This window comes from Cyprinus carpio, chromosome A17 (assembly GCF_018340385.1).
Source record: "Cyprinus carpio isolate SPL01 chromosome A17, ASM1834038v1, whole genome shotgun sequence".
Lineage (NCBI taxonomy): Eukaryota > Metazoa > Chordata > Actinopteri > Cypriniformes > Cyprinidae > Cyprinus > Cyprinus carpio.
The window spans coordinates 23,877,575-23,896,545 of record NC_056588.1 but is presented as its reverse complement, the minus strand read 5'-3'; the positions used below and the strand labels follow the sequence as shown (position 1 = coordinate 23,896,545).

The following is an 18,971-nucleotide window of genomic DNA, read 5'->3' as shown; positions in this document are numbered from 1 at the left end:
ATGGGTGGAACAAAAGTCTCAAAATCCAAATGAATCAAATAGGATTGACTCATAAAAGATGCCAACGAATACACGCGTGCCACTTGATCCACAAATGCACATCTTCCTTGTTACATGCACAAATTCTGATACACTAATGCAAAATTAAACATCTGTATTCACAAACATGTCTCTATTTGTACAAACCGCTGCACATTCATGTAATTCTGAATTTCACAGGCAGGTTGACAGACATTTGGTTGTGGATAGTAAGATACATTTGCAACATTAATCAAGTTCATGGATAATTGTGCATGCATTTGTTAGTAAATTTGAGACTAATTTCATTCCATATGATTATGATACTGTATGTATTATAGATCATGTTATTTATTGACAAATAAAAATATTTGTGTTATCACATTTTGGAACTACATAATTAAGCTTTAAAATAATGGTATAAAGTGATTGACTTACCAATCACGTAAAACATGAGGTCCCTTATCAGAAAGCACAGGGCAATGGTACAGCCAAATATCAGAGCTCCTGCTGAGAGGTGAGACAATAAAACAAACTTCATATAAATCACATCATCATGAAATCATTTAACACCATTTCATTTTTTTATTTTGCTCTTTGATTAAACAAATAGGACATTTATTTGAGAACAAATCAGAGGAGAAAAACATGATAAAGGTAGATGAGTACTTTCAGCCACCATAAACGAAGGGTTGATGTGATTAACAGGGATGTATACCTCAAATCTCAAGTATACCTATAAACCTAATTTGCTGCTTGACTAAAAGCACATGGAATTAAAATAGGAGATGACTTTTAAAGATCGTTTTAGGAACAACTAAATTTAAGGAACACAATGTACAAACCCGATTCCAAAAAAGTTGGGACACTGTACAAACTGTGAGTAAAAAAGGAATGGTATAATTTACAAATCTCATATATTATGATATTTTATATAATAGATATTTATATATTATATATTTTATTCACAATAGAATATAGATAACATATCAAATGTTGAAAGTGAGACATTTTTGAAAAATAGTGGAGCAATATCAGAAAGGAGTTTCTCAGAGAAAAATTGCAAAGAGTTTGAAGTTATCATCATCTCCAGTGCATAATATCATCCAAAGATTCAGAGAATCTGGAACAATCTCTGTGCGTAAGGGTCAAGGCCGGAAAACCATACTGGATGCCCGTGATCTTCGGGCCCTTAGACGGCACTGCATCACAAACAGGAATGCTACTGTAATGGAAATCACAACATGGGCTCAGGAATACTTCCAGAAAACATTGTCGGTGAACACAATCCACCGTTGCCGGCTAAAACGCTATAGGTCAAAAAAGAAGCCATATCTAAACATGATCCAGAAGCGCAGGTGTTTTCTCTGGGCCAAGGCTCATTTAAAATGGACTGTGGCAAAGTGGAAAACTGTTCTGTGGTCAGACGAATCAAAAAAAATTTTGGAAAACTGGGACGCCATGTCATCCGGACGAAAGAGGACAAGGACAACCCAAGTATGGTATGGGGTTGCATGAGTGCGTGTGGCATGGGCAGCTTACACATCTGGAAAGGCACCATCAGTGCTGAAAGGTATATACACTCACCTAAAGGATTATTAGGAACACCATACTAATACTGTGTTTGACCCCCTTTCGCCTTCAGAACTGCCTTAATTCTACGTGGCATTGATTCAACAAGGTGCAGAAAGCATTCTTTCGAAATGTTGGCTCATATTGATAGGATAGCATCTTGCAGTTGATGGAGATTTGTGGGATGCACATCCAGGGCACGAAGCTCCCGTTCCACCACATCCCAAAGATGCTCTATTTGGGTTGAGATCTGGTGACTGTGGGGGCCATTTTAGTACAGTGAATTCATTATCATGTTCAAAAAACCAATTTGAAATGATTCGAGCTTTTGTGACATGGTGCATTATCCTGCTGGAAGTAGCCATCAGAGGATGGGTACATGGTGGTCATAAAGGGATGGACATGGTCAGAAACAATGCTCAGGTAGGTCGTGGCATTTAACCCTCTGGAGTCGATTAACGCGTATACGCGTTTTGGGGTATTTTCTCCTGATAACCCCGAAAAGAACTTAAATTACACTTTCAGTTTTGATCGTACAGATAAGTGCAATACATCAATCGAATCTGTAAAGGGTCTACTTTTTTTTGTATACAGACATAATAACAACAAAACTTTGTGCACTTATAAAATAAAAGATAACAAACAAGGAGTGCTGTCTGCAGCCTTTGTCTGCGCTGATCTTCAGTTACAAATGCGTCATTAAAATGAACTGTAACTCAGTGAATACTCAACGAAGAGACATGAGAGAGATATCTATAGAAAGCCTGACATGTCTACTTTTAAACTAAACAAGTGTTGCCGAAAACAAATATTCTGTGATAAAGTAATCCATATGAAAACAACGCGATGTCCGTTTTTCACGTCTCCCTTCATTATCTTCTAATGCGACCACGCCCCCGCGCCGAGCGCGCTTTTGAGATTCAAAATGTTTCACTGAAGCGCGCGGCTTTTGAATACGCCCACACAACAGAAGACAACGCAGCGAGACTGTTCTTCAAGTTTTTTATTTTACTGTTTGCTTCGCTATGAGAGGAATAAGACATAATTCACCCCAAAAAGATGTGATGTGGTTGAGGATTTGAGATTTGGGATTTCCTCAGAAAAAAGAATGAAGCACTTTATTCAGCAGAGTTCATAAACACGAGTAAGTCTCTTTTTATTTATTTATATACTTGTACTAGTTTTCACATAACGTGTAAACATTTTACTAGTTAGACTTTTTCCAAAGACTTTTTCCAAACTATAATGCCTGACTAAATGTATAATCAAGTGAAATATTATGAAGTTTCAATAACAATATACACTACTATACCATTCAAAAGCTTGATGTAAATAATATAAATGTAACAATAAATGTAACTGTAACAAATGTAACAATCATTGCTGTTCTTTCAATTTATCCCCCCTAAAATACCTAAAAAAATATATTCTCAGCTCTTTTCAACATTAATAATAATAATAATAATAATAATAATAATGATGATAATAATAACAATAAATGTTTTTTTTTGTAGAAAATAAGATTGTTAAAAGGATTTCTGAAGGATTGTGTGACTGGAGTAATGATGCAAAAAATTCAGTTTGAAAGTCAGCTTTGATTTTTCCTAATAAACTGTTTAACTGCACTCACAAGTGAATATTAAATTATGTTGTGGGATAATTAAATATATTCTAAATAAACTACAAACATAAAATTATATAGATTTATTTTGTCCTCACATTCTTTCTTGTAACTCATCCCTCTCAGTGACACAGCTGACTGAATGGCTCATTATGCAGCTCATTATGCAGGTCTTTGTCTTCTCAGGTGGTGAATTCATGATAGTTGAAGCCTACTCGCATATGACTTTTACCAACAAAAAGTGTCTTAGAAAATTTAAATCACTATATTGTTTTCTCTGTAAGTGAGTAAACAAGATGATTTTCACATCATTTAGAAAAAAAAAATTCTAGGCTACAAGCTCCAGTTCTCAAAATTCCTGGGAACCAATTTTCTGTATGTGTTTTTTTGCCTTTTTCAAGTGATTTAACATTTTTAGTTTTTCACTAACCAGGCATAACATTTTTTTTCTCAAAAACACAATCATGTACATACATGCTGTTCACATATTATTATAGCCCAGTTTGTGCTGATTACAGTGAGATTAGACTTTAGCCATTTAGATATTTTATAGAAACTGAAAAAAGCACAAATGTCAGGGCATGACAAAACTTGTTCATGTTCTACCTGCAGATTAATTATAGAAACACATCAGAGAATGCCCAATTGGCACTAAGGGGCCTAAAGTGTAACATCCCCCACACCATTACACCACCAGCCTCCACAGACAGTGGGTAACAAGGCATGATGGATCCATGTGTCTCATTCTGTTTACGCCAAATTCTGACTCTACCATCTGAATGTCTCAACAGAAATCGAGACTCATCAGACCAGGCAACATTTTTCCAGTCTTCAACTGTCCAATTTTGGTGAGCTCGTGCAAATTGTAGCCTCTTTTTCCTATTTGTAGTGGAGATGGGTGGTACCCGGTGGGGTCTTCTGCTGTTGTAGCCCATCCGCCTCAAGTTTGTGCGTATTGTGGCTTCACAAATGCTTTGCTGCATACCTCGGTTGTAACGAGTTGTTATTTCAGTCAAAGTTGCTCTTCTATCAGCTTGAATCCGTCGCCCCATTCTCCTCTGACCTCTAGCATCAACAAGGCATTTTCGCCCCACAGGACTGCCGCATACTGGATGTTTTTCCCTTTTCACACCATTCTTTGTAAACCATAGAAATGGTTGTGCGTGAAAATCCCAGTAACTGAGCAGATTGTGAAATACTCAGTCTGGCACCAACAACCATGCCATGCTCAAAATTGCTTAAATCACCTTTCTTTCCCATTCTGACATTCAGTTTGGAGTTCAGGAGATTGTCTTGACCAGGACCAACACCCCTAAATGCATTGAAGCAACTGCCATATGATTGGTTGATTAGATAATTGCATTAATGAGAAATTGAACAGGTGTTCCTAATAATCCTTTAGGTGAGTGTATATCCAAGTTCTAGAACAACATATAGTCCCATCCAGACATCGTCTCTTTCAGGGAAGACCTTGCATTTACCAACATGACAATGCCAGACAACATACTGCATCAATTACAACATCATGGCTGCGTAGAAGAAGGATCTGGGTACTGAAATGGCAAGCCTGCAGTCCAGATCTTTCACCCATAGAAAACATTTGGCGCATCATAAAGAGAAAGATGCGACAAAGAAGACCTAAGACAGTTGTGCAACTAGAAGCCTGTATTAGACAAGAATGGGACAACATTCCTATTCCTAAACTTGAGCAACTTGACTCCTCAGTCCCCAGACATTTGCAGACTGTTATAAAAAGAAGAGGGGATGCCACACAGTGGTAAACATGGCCTTGTCCCAACTTTTTTGAGATGTGTTGATGCCATGAAATTTAAAATCAACTTATTTTTCCCTTAAAATTAGGGTTGGGAACCGAGAACCGGTTCTTATTGAGAACCGCTTCTGTTTTTTGAAAAGAACCGGAACCGTGAGCAATTTCTAAGTTTTGGTTCCAAAAACGGTTCTGGTGCAACACGTGACCAAGTGCTGTGAGCAGCCTTGCTCTGGTGTTCTGACGATTCAACGTTTCCCGTAAAGGATGTCAAACCAAATAACAGAAACGTCACCCTGCCTCTTTAATTACTGAGCACATTTTTTCTAATGACGCACACTCCACAGACACGCGTGTCATGTCTTTAACTGCCGAATACATGTTTCCTACGACTGTACTGCACTCGCGCCTTTGATAACTGTGCACGTCGTTTTGTCTGACTGTACATGTACCGGCAGCGTGCAGCAACTGCCGCCACAATATTACATTATATTTGTCCCATATTGTCATTAAAATATACATACTGACTTTAACTTGGACCACTAAATAAATAGACTGCTATTGTTATGTAAGTATGAGGGTTAGATTATTTAGTGTACAGGTCTAGGGCTGTGACGGTGGCAGATTTTTACCACCGCGGTGGTAATGGACCAACAACCGCCGGTGGCGCGGTGTTTTATATATATATATATATATATATATATATATATATATATATATATATATATATATATATATATATATATATATATATATATATATATTAATATAATTAATATATTCTGTCATTTTTTCTCTTGACATGAAGTGAATTTATTCAGTCGCAGAACTGGAGACGTTTCTGACACGCTTTCCACTTCAGCGCCAGGCGAGTCAAGCGAGCGCGGAAATGGTACTGTGCTGGCAGAGCGTGCTTTTCAATTGCACGCACAAAGGCACTGGTGCGCTGTAGCCTTTATCCTTTCATATCAAAGCGCGAAATAAACTACGTGCATACAATGTCGTGGTCAGTTAAGTTATAAAGATACTGAAAAGGGGATTAAAGCTGCCTTAAAACTGTGCATGCATGCAATATATTTTATATGAGTAACATTTAAGAACATGTCTCTGAAATGATTTTCAAAACTGTCCTGGAGCAGTCCAGCACTGTCTCACTCATCTAACGCACCTGATCTAACTCGTCAGCTCATGTTTACTTTAGCACTTCTGTCAGTGAATACGCAGCCTGAACACTAAAATTAATATCATAGAAATAATCCAGTTAAACAAGAAAGTAGCCTAAATAAGAAAGTTAAATACACCCTGTCTGCTGGACGCAAGCAGCGCAGCGCGACAAAGTAGGCCTCATTATAATCAGTGATGCTACACTGGATGCGGCACGACACGACATGAGAAATCCCTGACAGTAAACTGCCTCTTTCTATTTATGAGTTACTGACACAGAGTTCAAATGTCCTGTGTAGACACTAGACAGACTCAACCTTTTGCGATGCGGCGGTGTCGCGTCCGGTGTAGACACGGTTCACTGTTCCACTGCCAAGCAAGGGGCGCATTAACTCCTCATCTGCACGCGCTCTCTTTGAAATAGGAATCGTTGCCACATTTCTTGTTAACATCTTCCATTTATCACGGTCTCGTTTGTATTTGGCCAGTTTGGAGAAAGCCTCACCAAACCTGACCAGCCAGGCGTTTGCGATCACGGGAACTTGTGCAAACGCGGATGGGTGACATGAATGGAGATGGCTCCAGATCGGCAATGTAATATTTGGTTGCACACAAAATTAAAATGGCTGAATGCATAAACTGTATTTTTTTTTTCTGCGGTCAAACCTAGTCTAAATAAAACAGTTTGCAACTATTACTGTTGTTACACTTTTATACAAAAGTTCGTATTATGCTTGTTATAGAATGCGTGACGTCACGTGCACTACTGCCGGTGGCAGAAGACAACCGCGTCACCACCGACGGCGACCGTCACAGCCCTATACAGGTCATTTCAAAAGTGATAAAGTGATAGAAAATATTTATTTTCATGCATTTTAAATGTTTAAAAATGTGGAAACCACTCATTGCATCACAGCATCTCCTGACTGCATTATTATTTGTAAAATAGGGGCTTTATGGAGTGTGTGTATACATGGTTATAAGTATAACAGTTTATATTTCATTAATTTAGGAAAATGAACAAGTGTCTTAGCCCTCAAGGGACTATTTGGCCAACCTTATTCCTGCTTGAAAAGCAAAATGTTATTGATAGTGTAAAAAACATCAACTTTGAAGCACATGCTGATTGATGGACTTGCATTACTCAACATTACTTACTACCTTCCAGCAACACAACATTCAATGAAGGTAAAATAGTAAAAAAAATATATATATGATAATAGTTTATTTAAATGGAATCGGAACCAGAAAATTTGTATACTGTAATATATATGTTGAATTTTGACATTGACAACCTTTAAATTAAGTTGACAGTAAGTAATAAACAGTATTGAGTATTGTGCATTTTTCCTTACCACTCTTTTTTTAATAGTTGTTTAATGATTTTAATGGAACCGGAATCAGAACCAGAACCGTTAGGCGGAACCGGAACCGGAAAATGTCTAACGATGCCCAACCCTACTTAAAATGATACATTTTCTCAGTTTAAACATTTGATATGTCATCTATGTTGTATTCTGAATAAAATATTGAAATTTGAATCTTCCACATCATTGCATTCTGTTTTTATTCACAATTTGTACAGTGTCCCAACTTTTTTGGAATCGGGTTTGTATCAATATGTTTTCTAAATGATTGTCTAAAGTGCAGGCAATGAGTTTTATTATCAACACTTTAAAGTTTTGAAAATACAACTTCCAACACACCTCTTTATAACTTTAAATTCATAAAAAACACTCACAAATACTGTAATATGGAAATAACTGCAAATGTCTAAAGATTCCTAAATCAAGATAAATTTACTTGGGAAGCAAAAAGACAAAATTCAAGTCCAGTTTTCTGTGAAAACTATACAAATGAAGTGAGTTTATGATTAAAAAAAATAACCAATACCAACAGGCTAAGAAAATCAATTTAATTCAAAAGGAAAACAAGTTTTCATATCTCATTGAAATATATTTGTCCTTGTGTTAAACTCAATTGTGTTCAATTTCTCAAAACTCATATCTTCATTTTGCATCTAAAAATGTTGATTTAAAGAGGTTTAGATATTTGTATTGGAAAACAAGACAAAAATACATTAGTTTTTAGCAATGCATGTAACATTTAATGCCAATTTATGAATTTAGAATTTTCTGTTCTGATTTAAGTCCTGTTAAAGCTTTAGCCTAAATTGTGAAAGGGCAAATTAAAGACCTTTTTAAGACCCGCAGAAACCCTGTTTAAGCACACCCAAATCTGAAGTTGATTGTTATGAGTCAGTGTACCTAATATAAGCAGTTGATACTCAATGGAAAGAAAATAAAACATTGCATGCAAAAAAAAAAAAAAAAAGGATGTGAGATCAGTAATGCCTTTCTGTTATGCAAAAACAACTATATTGTGTATGCATGTACGTAAGTGTATTTCTTTGTGCACACTGTAGGCCTGCCTAGCAGCCTAGAGTAATTAATTCAAGCCTAGAATAATCTAATTAATGTTTGATTAATTAACTGGGCAAATATGGATTGCAGAACTTTTTCAGTATTCATTCAAGAATACCTTAGAATAACTGAACTTTTTACTCTGGCTGTACCCGAAACCAAAAGCAGCTGTCTTGCTACCTCGTTGTCACATTTCTGTGAGAACAAACCTTAATGCTACACCACACAATGTCATTCTTTGTGTGCTCTCATCTTAGTTACAACAGCTTGAACAGGATACTTTTCTATTCCAACATGACAATACCCCAAGAGAGGTTCATGCAGATATGGTTTTCTGAGTCTGCTTTGGAAGAACTTGACTGGCCTCCATAAAGAATAGACCTGAACCCCAATGAACACCTTCAGAAGCAATTGCAAATCAGCTTTCAAATCTCTGTAACCATATACCAATATTTAGTAGGCTTGGGTGCCGAAACCCGGTGCCTATGTAAACAGTATGTACTGGAATCGAATCAGAATGCAGATTTCGGTGCCACTTATATGCCTGAACAATCGATTGAACACACACCCGGAGCAGTGGGCAGCCATTTATGCTGCGGCGCCCGGGGAGCAGTTGGGGGTTCAGTGCCTTGCTCAAGGGCACCTCAGTCGAGGTGTTGCCGGCCCGAGACTCGAACTCACAACCTTAGGGTTGAAAGGAGTGAAATTATTTCCTTATGAAATTAATTCTTTGTGAAGCCAAACATTAAGGAACTCGCGTAATGCAAATGCAACAAAACAATGGGCTTTGATCTCCTCGTGGAGCCAAACACTCAGAAACTCTCGCAATGCAAATGTCATGCCACAAGACAACAGATAGGAAGATCTGGAAGAAAGACCATTTGCTCTTTGGTCCCTTCACCCATCCTTTTTCCCCTGGGTACATGGTCCAGGTCACTAAAAGTTGACAGAGAAATGCCAAGAACTCAAGTTACTATTCTCACATGAAACATTTGCTATATCTTCAGGATTCATGATAGTAAACTTTTCATGTTTGGTATAATTTTAAAGGTCTCTGTGCGATTGGTAAAATGGTCTCAATTTCACAGTAGTCATTTATATTATGAGAAAGACTGAAAACTTTTGTAGAATTGTGTTCTACTGAGAAGGGGGTGTGTCCCCCTTTAGGGGTCTGTGATAATGTTTATCTGATGTGATCACGGGAACCTAAAGAATCAAAAGGTCTTTTATGTTTTTACAACTGATTTGAAGATTTCTTTGTTGTCTGGTCTCAGTATATAAGGGTAGTGATAAAACATTATGGGGGGATTCTGTAGTCAGAAAAACCCCCATGCAGTGTGTGAGAGTCTCTGGAGCTTTGCACCAGAACTCTCGCTGCTGTGTGTCTCTCTGTCAAGTATGATTCAAAAATGTAATTGTGTTAAACACATTGTGCCTATAGAGCACACTCTATAGTTGTTTGTGCTACTACATGTGCACATTGGCTAGATAAGTTTATTCTCTAAAACACCTGAGTGCTTTGCTATGCATTTTAGACCATGTGTCTTAAATTAGGAAAACTTAAATTTGTGTGCCTCCTGCGTGGATCGCTTGGCTGTTCCCCATATGGCTACAGTGTCTATGTGCAGGAGCAAAGTTGCAACACAACTATAATGTGATTCACAATTACACTATCCTTTCTAAATTGACTTCTAATTGTTTCATTAATTAATTGACATGATACCATTTTACCTGACTGATAATAAAATGTTATATTTGATGTATTTTGAACTCTCCTGAAATCATTATGACTAGTAAACTGTGAGGAGGCTTTTGTTACCGCAAATCTACGGTCAGAATAGGTCAAACTGAAGTCTCAGCACTGAATATTATATTGTGGGCATTGTATTTTGATTAATAAAATATAAAAAAATATATATATTATAAAAACTACAATACAAAAATACAAAAATGAAATTTAAATTACCCTACTTCTAAATAAATAAAGTAGTTACTTTTATTTCATTAAAAATGGGCCAAAAGAGTCCTCTGAACTAGTAGTGTACCAGAAAGGAAAAAAAACCTTAAAGGGATAGTTCACCCAAAAATGAAAATTATGTCATTAATGACTCACCCTCATGTCGTTCCAAACCCGTGAGACCTCGGTAAATGAATTACTCCGGGATATTGGTTTATTTGAACTCAGAGGGAGTGTCAGCCATGTTAAAAAAGTTAACAGCTTAAGTCATTTGTAGATTAATGCTTATTGTTGACGCGAACCGTTTCAAACGATTCAGTTCGATTTGGTGAACTGGTTCAAGAAGATCCGGTGACATCGAGTGATTCGTTCGAGAACCGTATATCACTAAACTGCAGTGTTGTGAACGCGATCACAACAGACCCGGGAGAGAAGTCAATGCTGAATAAAGTTGTAGTTTTTGATATTTTTGGACCAAAATGTATTTTCGATGCTTCAAAAAATTCTAACGGACCCTCTGATGTCACATGGACTACTTTGAAGATGTTTTTATTACCTTTCTGGACGTGGACAGTATACCGTACATACATTCTCAATGGAGGGACAGAAAGCTCTCGGACTAAATCTAAAATATCTTATACTGTGTTCCGAAGATGAACGGAGGTCTTACGAGTTTGGAACGACATGAGGGTGAGTCATTAATGACATAATTTATACATTTACTCAAACATTTAAAAGAAATTTTTTGCTTAGAATTCATTTTTAATCCCTGAATGATTTCAGTCATACATGATCAATATCATATACGTTATAAGCTTGACTACAAGTTTAAAAACAACGCTGCAATTGTTATAATTAACTTTTCATCATGAAATGTGGAACTTCCCATCATGAAATGTGTCTACACAGGCGATAATAAATTGTGTTTTGACTTGAGTCTTTGATGTGGCATGACAGATCGCTGTATAAACGCTTTGGAGAGCCACTTCTGGGACGGTTCAGAAACGTGCTGGTATAATTTACCTCAGCAAGTCATCAGTGTCCACAGTTCGTTAGTTCACTAGAAAAATGATGTACAGTCGTGGCCAAAAGTTTTGAGAATTACATAAATATTAGTTTTCAAAAAGTTTGACCTGTTTTGTCTTATTTAAAAAGTGCTACTTTTAGATATGTTTAAGTTGTTTTTCTTGTACTGAATATAATCTGTTATGAAACATGCTATGACAGCCATTCGACTGTGTAATTGAATCCTGGCTGACATTTTAACATAATAACTTAGAATTAGTGGGTTTTATCCACCCGCCTCTTGATTTGACCACAATTAAGTTAAGATTTAATATTCGGGTCCCCGAGTCACTTAGTTATCATTTTGTTATGGCACGGTGGCATTTACAATGCTTGCATAAACTTTGTTGGTTATTTTCTTTTAAGTTTGTGAGAGCCCACTTTTAATGACACTGATCTTTGACTGTTGGCATGGACAAGGAAATAACAAGCCTTTAAAAACAATTTCATCGTTTGGATTAAGTTCATGCCTAATGTCCCTGTAAATGGCTTATACTGCCCTTCTTGGTTTCACACTGACATGGCTTATTCCCTAGCAAGCTACTGGTGGCCCAGCGCAGCTAAAGATCCTGGTAATGCCCTGAAGCTGAACCTTTTCCTTGAAGTTCTGAAAGAAACTTGCACTGAATCTTCGTCCACAATATCCTTGCCTGTGAAGCCATTTTTTTTATGCAACACAATGATGGCTGCATGCGTTTCTTTGCAGGTCACCATGGTTAACAATGGAAGAACAAATGATTTTCAAGCATCACCCCTCCTTTTAACATGTCAAGTCTGCCATTTTAACCCAATCAGCCTGACATAATGATCCTTTGTGCTCGTCAACATTGTCACCTGAGTTAGCAAGATAATTACTGAAATGATCTCAGCAGGTCCTTTAATGACAGCAATGAAATGCAGTGGAAAGGTTTTTTTTTGAGATTAAGTTAATTTTCATGGCAAAGAAGGACTATAATCTGATCGCTCTACGGGAGTATATGCAAATTAAAAAACTTAAGCAGCAACTTTTCCAATTTCCAATATTTATGTAATTCTCAAAACTTTTGGCCACGACTGTACAGTATGTTTAAATTAATCTGTTATGAAACATGCTATGACAGCCATTGTGTAATTGAATACATTTTAACAAATAGCTTAGAAATTATATTATTATTAAGTTAATTTAATAACTACATTGTGCAATTTACATGTTTGCATAATTATTATTTTTTTAAGTTGAGTTTTAATGATCTATCTTAAAATAAATAACAATTAAATTTAAGTTTGGATTAAGTATGCCTAATTGTAAATTTATACCCCCGGTTTCACAGACAAGGCTTAATCCTAGTCCCAGACTAAAGGGTAAATCTGAGCTGATTTAACTGAAAGAAACTTGCACTGACTGGTCTTAAAGTATATCAGTGCCTTTGTTTTGTCTCAAGATGCACACCAGTAATGTTTTTTTCTAAGGCATGTTAATAAAAATTACTTAAATGTCCTAATTGAACTACGCTTAGTCTAAACCCTGTCTGTGAAACCAGGCCATAATGTAAAAGGGCTCCCTATAGTTTTAAGCATAAACTGAGGTAGATTTTTATCACTAAAAAAATGTAAACTATAACTGAATGTATTTAAAGAAAGAGCAACTTGTTCAGTAAACCATTATATATATATATATATATATATATATATATATATATATAATAAAGTTAACAAAAAAAATAAAATAGCTGTATCGACATCATACCGAACCATGACGTTAAAACCGTCGTATTTGTGTACCGTTACACCCCTACTGATCACTATACATGAGGATTATTTTGGGGGATCTGTACTTTACTCAAATGCAATTTAAACTGAGGAAATCAGTAAAGAAAATAAATGTAATATATATGTTTTTTTTTTTTGTGTTTTTTTTTTACACATTAAATTGATTGGACAGCGGTGACTGTCCATAATGGGGTGGGCGATATGACCAAAATCTTATTTCACTGTATGAGACATTTTATTTCACGATAACGATATATTTCTTGATATAGCTATTTTTATTTTTATTTATTTTTGTTATTAAAAATAAGAAAAAGAATCAGATTACAAACACAATAGAACAAATAAATATAAAATAAACTTTTAATTTAATTTACAGTAGTCTACAGTAGGTTTATGTAGCATGTAACATTTTACCATTCAAGCACAAAAGAGATCTGTTTTCATCACATCCATATAAGACGCGATTTCAGTGCGCGCGCTTCAGCTGTGTGTCAGACTGAATGAGCAGCAGATTGCTTATTGCGCTTAACTTTATTAAACATCATGCACGTCCCAAATTTGAGATCCCATGCTCTCTGAGAGAGGAGCTTTCTGACTGTGTGCTTTGTGTGTGTCAGTCAGAGTGAGCATCACAAAAATATATATGTTGTCCCACATTGAGATTTTTTTCACTGCATATTGCCCTTACTATCAAGTGCGTCCCACTTTCTATTTTCTTATTCACGTATGTTTCCTTATCACTCAAAAGTGTATATAAAAAACACTCAAATGTAGTTCTAAGTTATGCAGATATATTTGCATAACGCGGAATACTACCGTCCTGTTCAATGACTACCGTCCTGTTGCACTTACTCCCATCCTCATGAAGTGCTTTAAACGGCTAGTCATGCACCACATCAAGTCTGCCCTCCCCTCCTCCCTGGACCCATTCCAGTTTGCATATCGGTCCAACCGCTCGACCGATGATGCCATCACTACTGCCATCCACTCAGCACCCACACATCTAGACAAAAAAAGGACTCATACGTCAGAGTGCTGTTCATAGACTTCAGTTCAGCATTCAACACAATCATCCCTCAACAGCTCATTCACAAACTGGTCGAGCTGGGGCTCAACACTTCGCTGTGCAACTGGCTATTGGACTTTCTGACTGGAAGACCTCAGGCAGCACGGGTTGGCAGCAACACATACAGCACCATCACACTGAACACTGGGGCCCCCCAAGGATGTGTGGTGAGCCCCCTCCTCTTCACTCTGCTGACCCACGACTGCACACCGTCACACAACTCCAACCTCTTCATTAAGTTTGCGGATGACATGACTGTGGTGGGTCTCATTAGCAACAGAGATGAGACAAACTACAGGAGCGAGATGAGCCGCCTGGCTAGGTGATGCAGTGACAACAATCTCTCTCTGAACGTGGAGAAGACGAAGGAGATTGTTGTTGACTTCAGGAGAGCGCACACTCAGCATGTTCCTCTGACCATCCACAGTGCATCTGTGGAGAGAGTGAGCAGCACCAAGTTCCTGGGTGTGCACATCACAGTGGACCTCTCCTGGACCGACAACACCGCAGCACTGGCCAAGAAATCACAACAGCGTCTCTACTTCCTCCGCAAACTTAGAAGAGCCAGAGCCCCACCCCCCATCATGTACACCTTCTACAGAGGCACCATCGAGAGCATTCTGATGAGCTGCATCACTGTGTGGTATGGCGCCTGCAACGCTTCCTGCCGGAAGACTCTGCAACGCATAGTGAGAGCATCTGAGAAGATCATTGGTGTCTCTCCCCCCTCCCTCCAGGAAATTTACGGAATCCGTCTCACTCGCAAAGCCGTCTGCATCGCAGGTAACCCCACCCATCCTTCACACAGCTTCTTCAGCCTGCTGCCATCAGGGAGGAGACTGCGGAGGACCAGCAGGCCAGGACCAGCAGACTAAAGGACAGCTTCATCCATCAGGCTGTCAGGAAGCTGAACTCGCTCCCAAACTTGCCCCCCCGTCCCTCTTCTGCACCAGGCACCACTGAACTATGAACCCCCCCCCCTCAGATCCCACATCCCCAGGTCCTTCCACCCCCCCTTCCACTAACATACAATGACATGCACCAGTCACTTTGTGCAGCATTGGTCTGCTCACTACCTCATTCACCATGGAACTGACGTCATACTACTACCTCATCAGTCAGTTTGAATAAAATAACTGCTCTTGAGCCCTTTTGTCACTTTGATCAGGCTGAATAAGCTTTTTTTTGCACTAAAAAAATCAAAACATCTGCACTGTTTGTTCATTGGTTTGCACTCTATCTGCCATGTGCCTTGCGCTGCTTTATTTAACTTTCTTTTTATTTTTTATTACATGTCTTTTTTACATTCCCTTATTGCATAGTTGTATCTTATATTTTATATTTGATCTAGATTTTTAGGCTCTACTGTTAGTGTTATCTGTATGCACCGGGGGTCTGAAAGTAACACAATTTCGATTCTCTGTATGTATGTACTGTACATGTGGAAGAATTGACAAAGCAGACTTGACTTGAAAAAAAAAATACACGATATAGCAAAATCTCTAATGATAGACACTTTATTACACGGTAACGATATATACCATCATACTGCCCATCCCTAGTCCTTAACATTGCAAATGACAATAAAATCAGTGAATTTTCTTTAGCGAGAATTGATATAAATTCATATTTTGATGGCTAATAAATTACTGTTATATGTTTTTTTTCCCCTTCTTTTTAATTAAATGTAATTTAAATGAACATTATACAAATGTTAAATTCCTTGTAAATTTTTATTGATGTCCTCACCAGGTAGTGGAAAGGTGGTATTGTTTTTAAAACAAAAAATTATATTGAGTAACAATTAGGATACCCCCCCCCCCCCCAAAAAAAAGACTTACAAGATATGCTGATTAATCTGATTAATCTCAATTATGTAAATGCCTTAAATAAACAATTTAAAGGGGTTATATGATGCGGTTTCATGTTTTCCTTTTTCTTTAGTGTGTTATGTAGCTGTTTGTGCATCAGGGCCTGATTTTGGTTTTTTTAAACTGGCGGAAATTTCCCCCTTTACATGGGTCACATAGTGGGGATTTAAAGAAGGGGGGGGGTTCATTTTGACACATCGGGGACGCATTAATTATCATCATTTATTTGGCTCGGACAGAACAAAAGAGCTCACAGGGAAGTTAAATTTCTTTGTTTATTTTTTTATTTATTTTTTTTTACTTTATACAAAATACACCATGATCACAGGGAAAAACAAACTTTGCGAACTGCGGACACGTATCTCATACCAACGAGAAACAAGGGGACTGCTGCAGGGGCGTTTTTGTTTCTTTATCAACAACTCGTGGTGTGATGAAAGAAACCTACACTCATATTTTGTCAAATTTGAAAATATATATTTATAAGCTTTTTAAAATTTCTAATTAAAACAATAGAATAAGAACAAGTAGAATAAGAAGCATAAGTTACCAGTCAAATGAAATCAGTATTAACAAAATTAATCTGAACATATAAATAAAAGAAGAAAACAAAATAAACATGTAGGTTTATTTTCAGACGTTTAATGAGCCTCAGAGGTGGCATGAGTGCAACTAAATTTATAAATTCATGTTGAGATTAATGTTTTAAATATAAAATTTTGAATATAGAAATATTAAATGATTTAAATAACTGAAAAGATGAAATTGATGTTGATGGTGTTGAAATTATGCTGCCAAGCGTTGATATCTCAGATCATTATTAAGTCTTGTGCAAACTTCATATAGCTAAAACTATAAATTCTACTCCTTGTTACAAGTATGGTAGAACCATCACGTCTACCACAAAAGACTGCTTTGTAAGTAATCTTCCTGATTTATCCTAATTCCTTAGCATATCCAAAACCTCAGAACAACTTGATGTAACAGAAACAATGGACTCTCTCTTTTCTAGCATTTTAGATACAGTTGCTCCTTTACGCTTAAGGAAGATTAAGGAAAACAGTCTGACACCGTGGTATAATGAGCACACTCGCAAAGAAAAGTAACCTATCCTACAGAAAAGCATTAAGAACTGCTAGATCTGATTATTTTTCATCTCTTTTAGAAGTAAACTAACATAACCCCAGGTATTTATTCAATAAAGTTGCTAAATTAACGAAAAATTTATCAAAAACAGGTGTTGACATTTCCAAACAGCACAGCAGTAATGACTTTATGAACTACTTTACATCCAAGATCGATACTATTAGGGATAAAACCTGTAACCATGCAGCTTCCAGCTACAGTATTGCATCAGATAGTGTGCTATAGATCGCCTGAGGAACAATTCCACTCATTCTCTACTATAGGAGAGGAAGAATTGTATAAACTTGTTAAATCATTTAAACCAACAACATGTACAGGTATGTTAGACCCTATTCCATCTAAGCTCCTAAAAGAGGTGCTTCCAGAAGTCATAGATCCTCTTCTGATTATTATTAATTCATCATTGTCATTATGATATGTCCCCAAAACCTTCAAACTGGCTGTTATTAAGCCTCTCATCAAAAAAACACAACTTGACCCCAAAGAACTAGTACAGACCGATCTCAAATCTCTCTTTTCTGTCCAAGATGCTAGAAAAGGTAGTATCCTCACAATTATATTCCTTCTTTGAGAAAAATAGTATCTGTGAGGATTTCCAGTCAGGATTTAGACTGTATCATAGTACTGAGACTGCTCTAATTAGTTACAAATGACCTGCTCTTATCATCTGATCGTGGTTGTATCTCTCTATTAGTGCTATTGGATCTTAGTGCTGCGTTCGACACTATTGACCACAACATTCTTTTGAACAGACTAGAAAACTTTGTTGGCATTAATGGAACTGCATTAGCATGGTTCAAATCGTACTTACATGACTGCCATCGATTTGTAGCATTGAATGAAGAGGTATCATATCGATCACAAGTGCAGTATGGAGTACCTCAAGGCTCAGTACTATGGCTGTTACTCTTTATGCTTTATAAGTTACCATTGGGAGATATCATCAGGAAACATGGTGTTAGCTTTCACTGTTATGCTGATGATACTCAGCTCTATATTTCTTTGCGGCCCCGTGAAACATACTAATTTGAAAAACTAACGGAATGCATAGTCGATATCAAAAACTGGATGACAAGTAATTTCTTACTGCTAAATTCTGAAAAAAAAACAGAGGTATTAATTATAGGACCTAAAAACTCTGCATGTAGTAAACTAGAACACTGTCTAAAGGCCCGTTCACACCAAGAACGATAACTATAAAGATAACTATAAAAATAACGATATTAGCGTCCACACAAGCGAACAATATCTTCTGTTTATTCTAAGTGCATACTCGTCTGCTGCTTTAAATTCTCGAGCTCGTTACAGCAGGATGGATTCTGATTGGCTGTCAATTTTTTATCATTCATCAGCTGGAAGAAAAATAGTTTTGAAAGTGATTCCAACGATATCGTTTTTCTTTGTCTTTATCGTTATAGTTGTGGTGTGGACTCTGCTGTTCTTTAATACTGAAAACGATTTTTAGAACTATATCTTTATCGTTATCTTTATAGTTATCATCCTTGGTGTGAACGGGCCTTAAGACTTGATGGCTGCTCTGTCAATCCTTCA

At 37.1% G+C, this 18,971-nt stretch overlaps 1 protein-coding gene across 6 annotated transcripts in view; it reads right to left on the bottom strand.

Moving 5' to 3' along the window:
* Positions 1-18,971, bottom strand: part of LOC109071571 (apoptosis-resistant E3 ubiquitin protein ligase 1-like) — a 99,838-nt gene that overhangs the window by 68,908 nt on the left and 11,959 nt on the right. For all 6 annotated transcript variants that reach the window (XM_042774457.1, XM_042774458.1, XM_042774459.1 and 3 more), the window contains one exon: positions 457-528. In XM_042774457.1, coding sequence (XP_042630391.1) covers positions 457-528 — 72 coding nt within the window. The remainder of the gene's footprint in view (positions 1-456; positions 529-18,971) is intronic.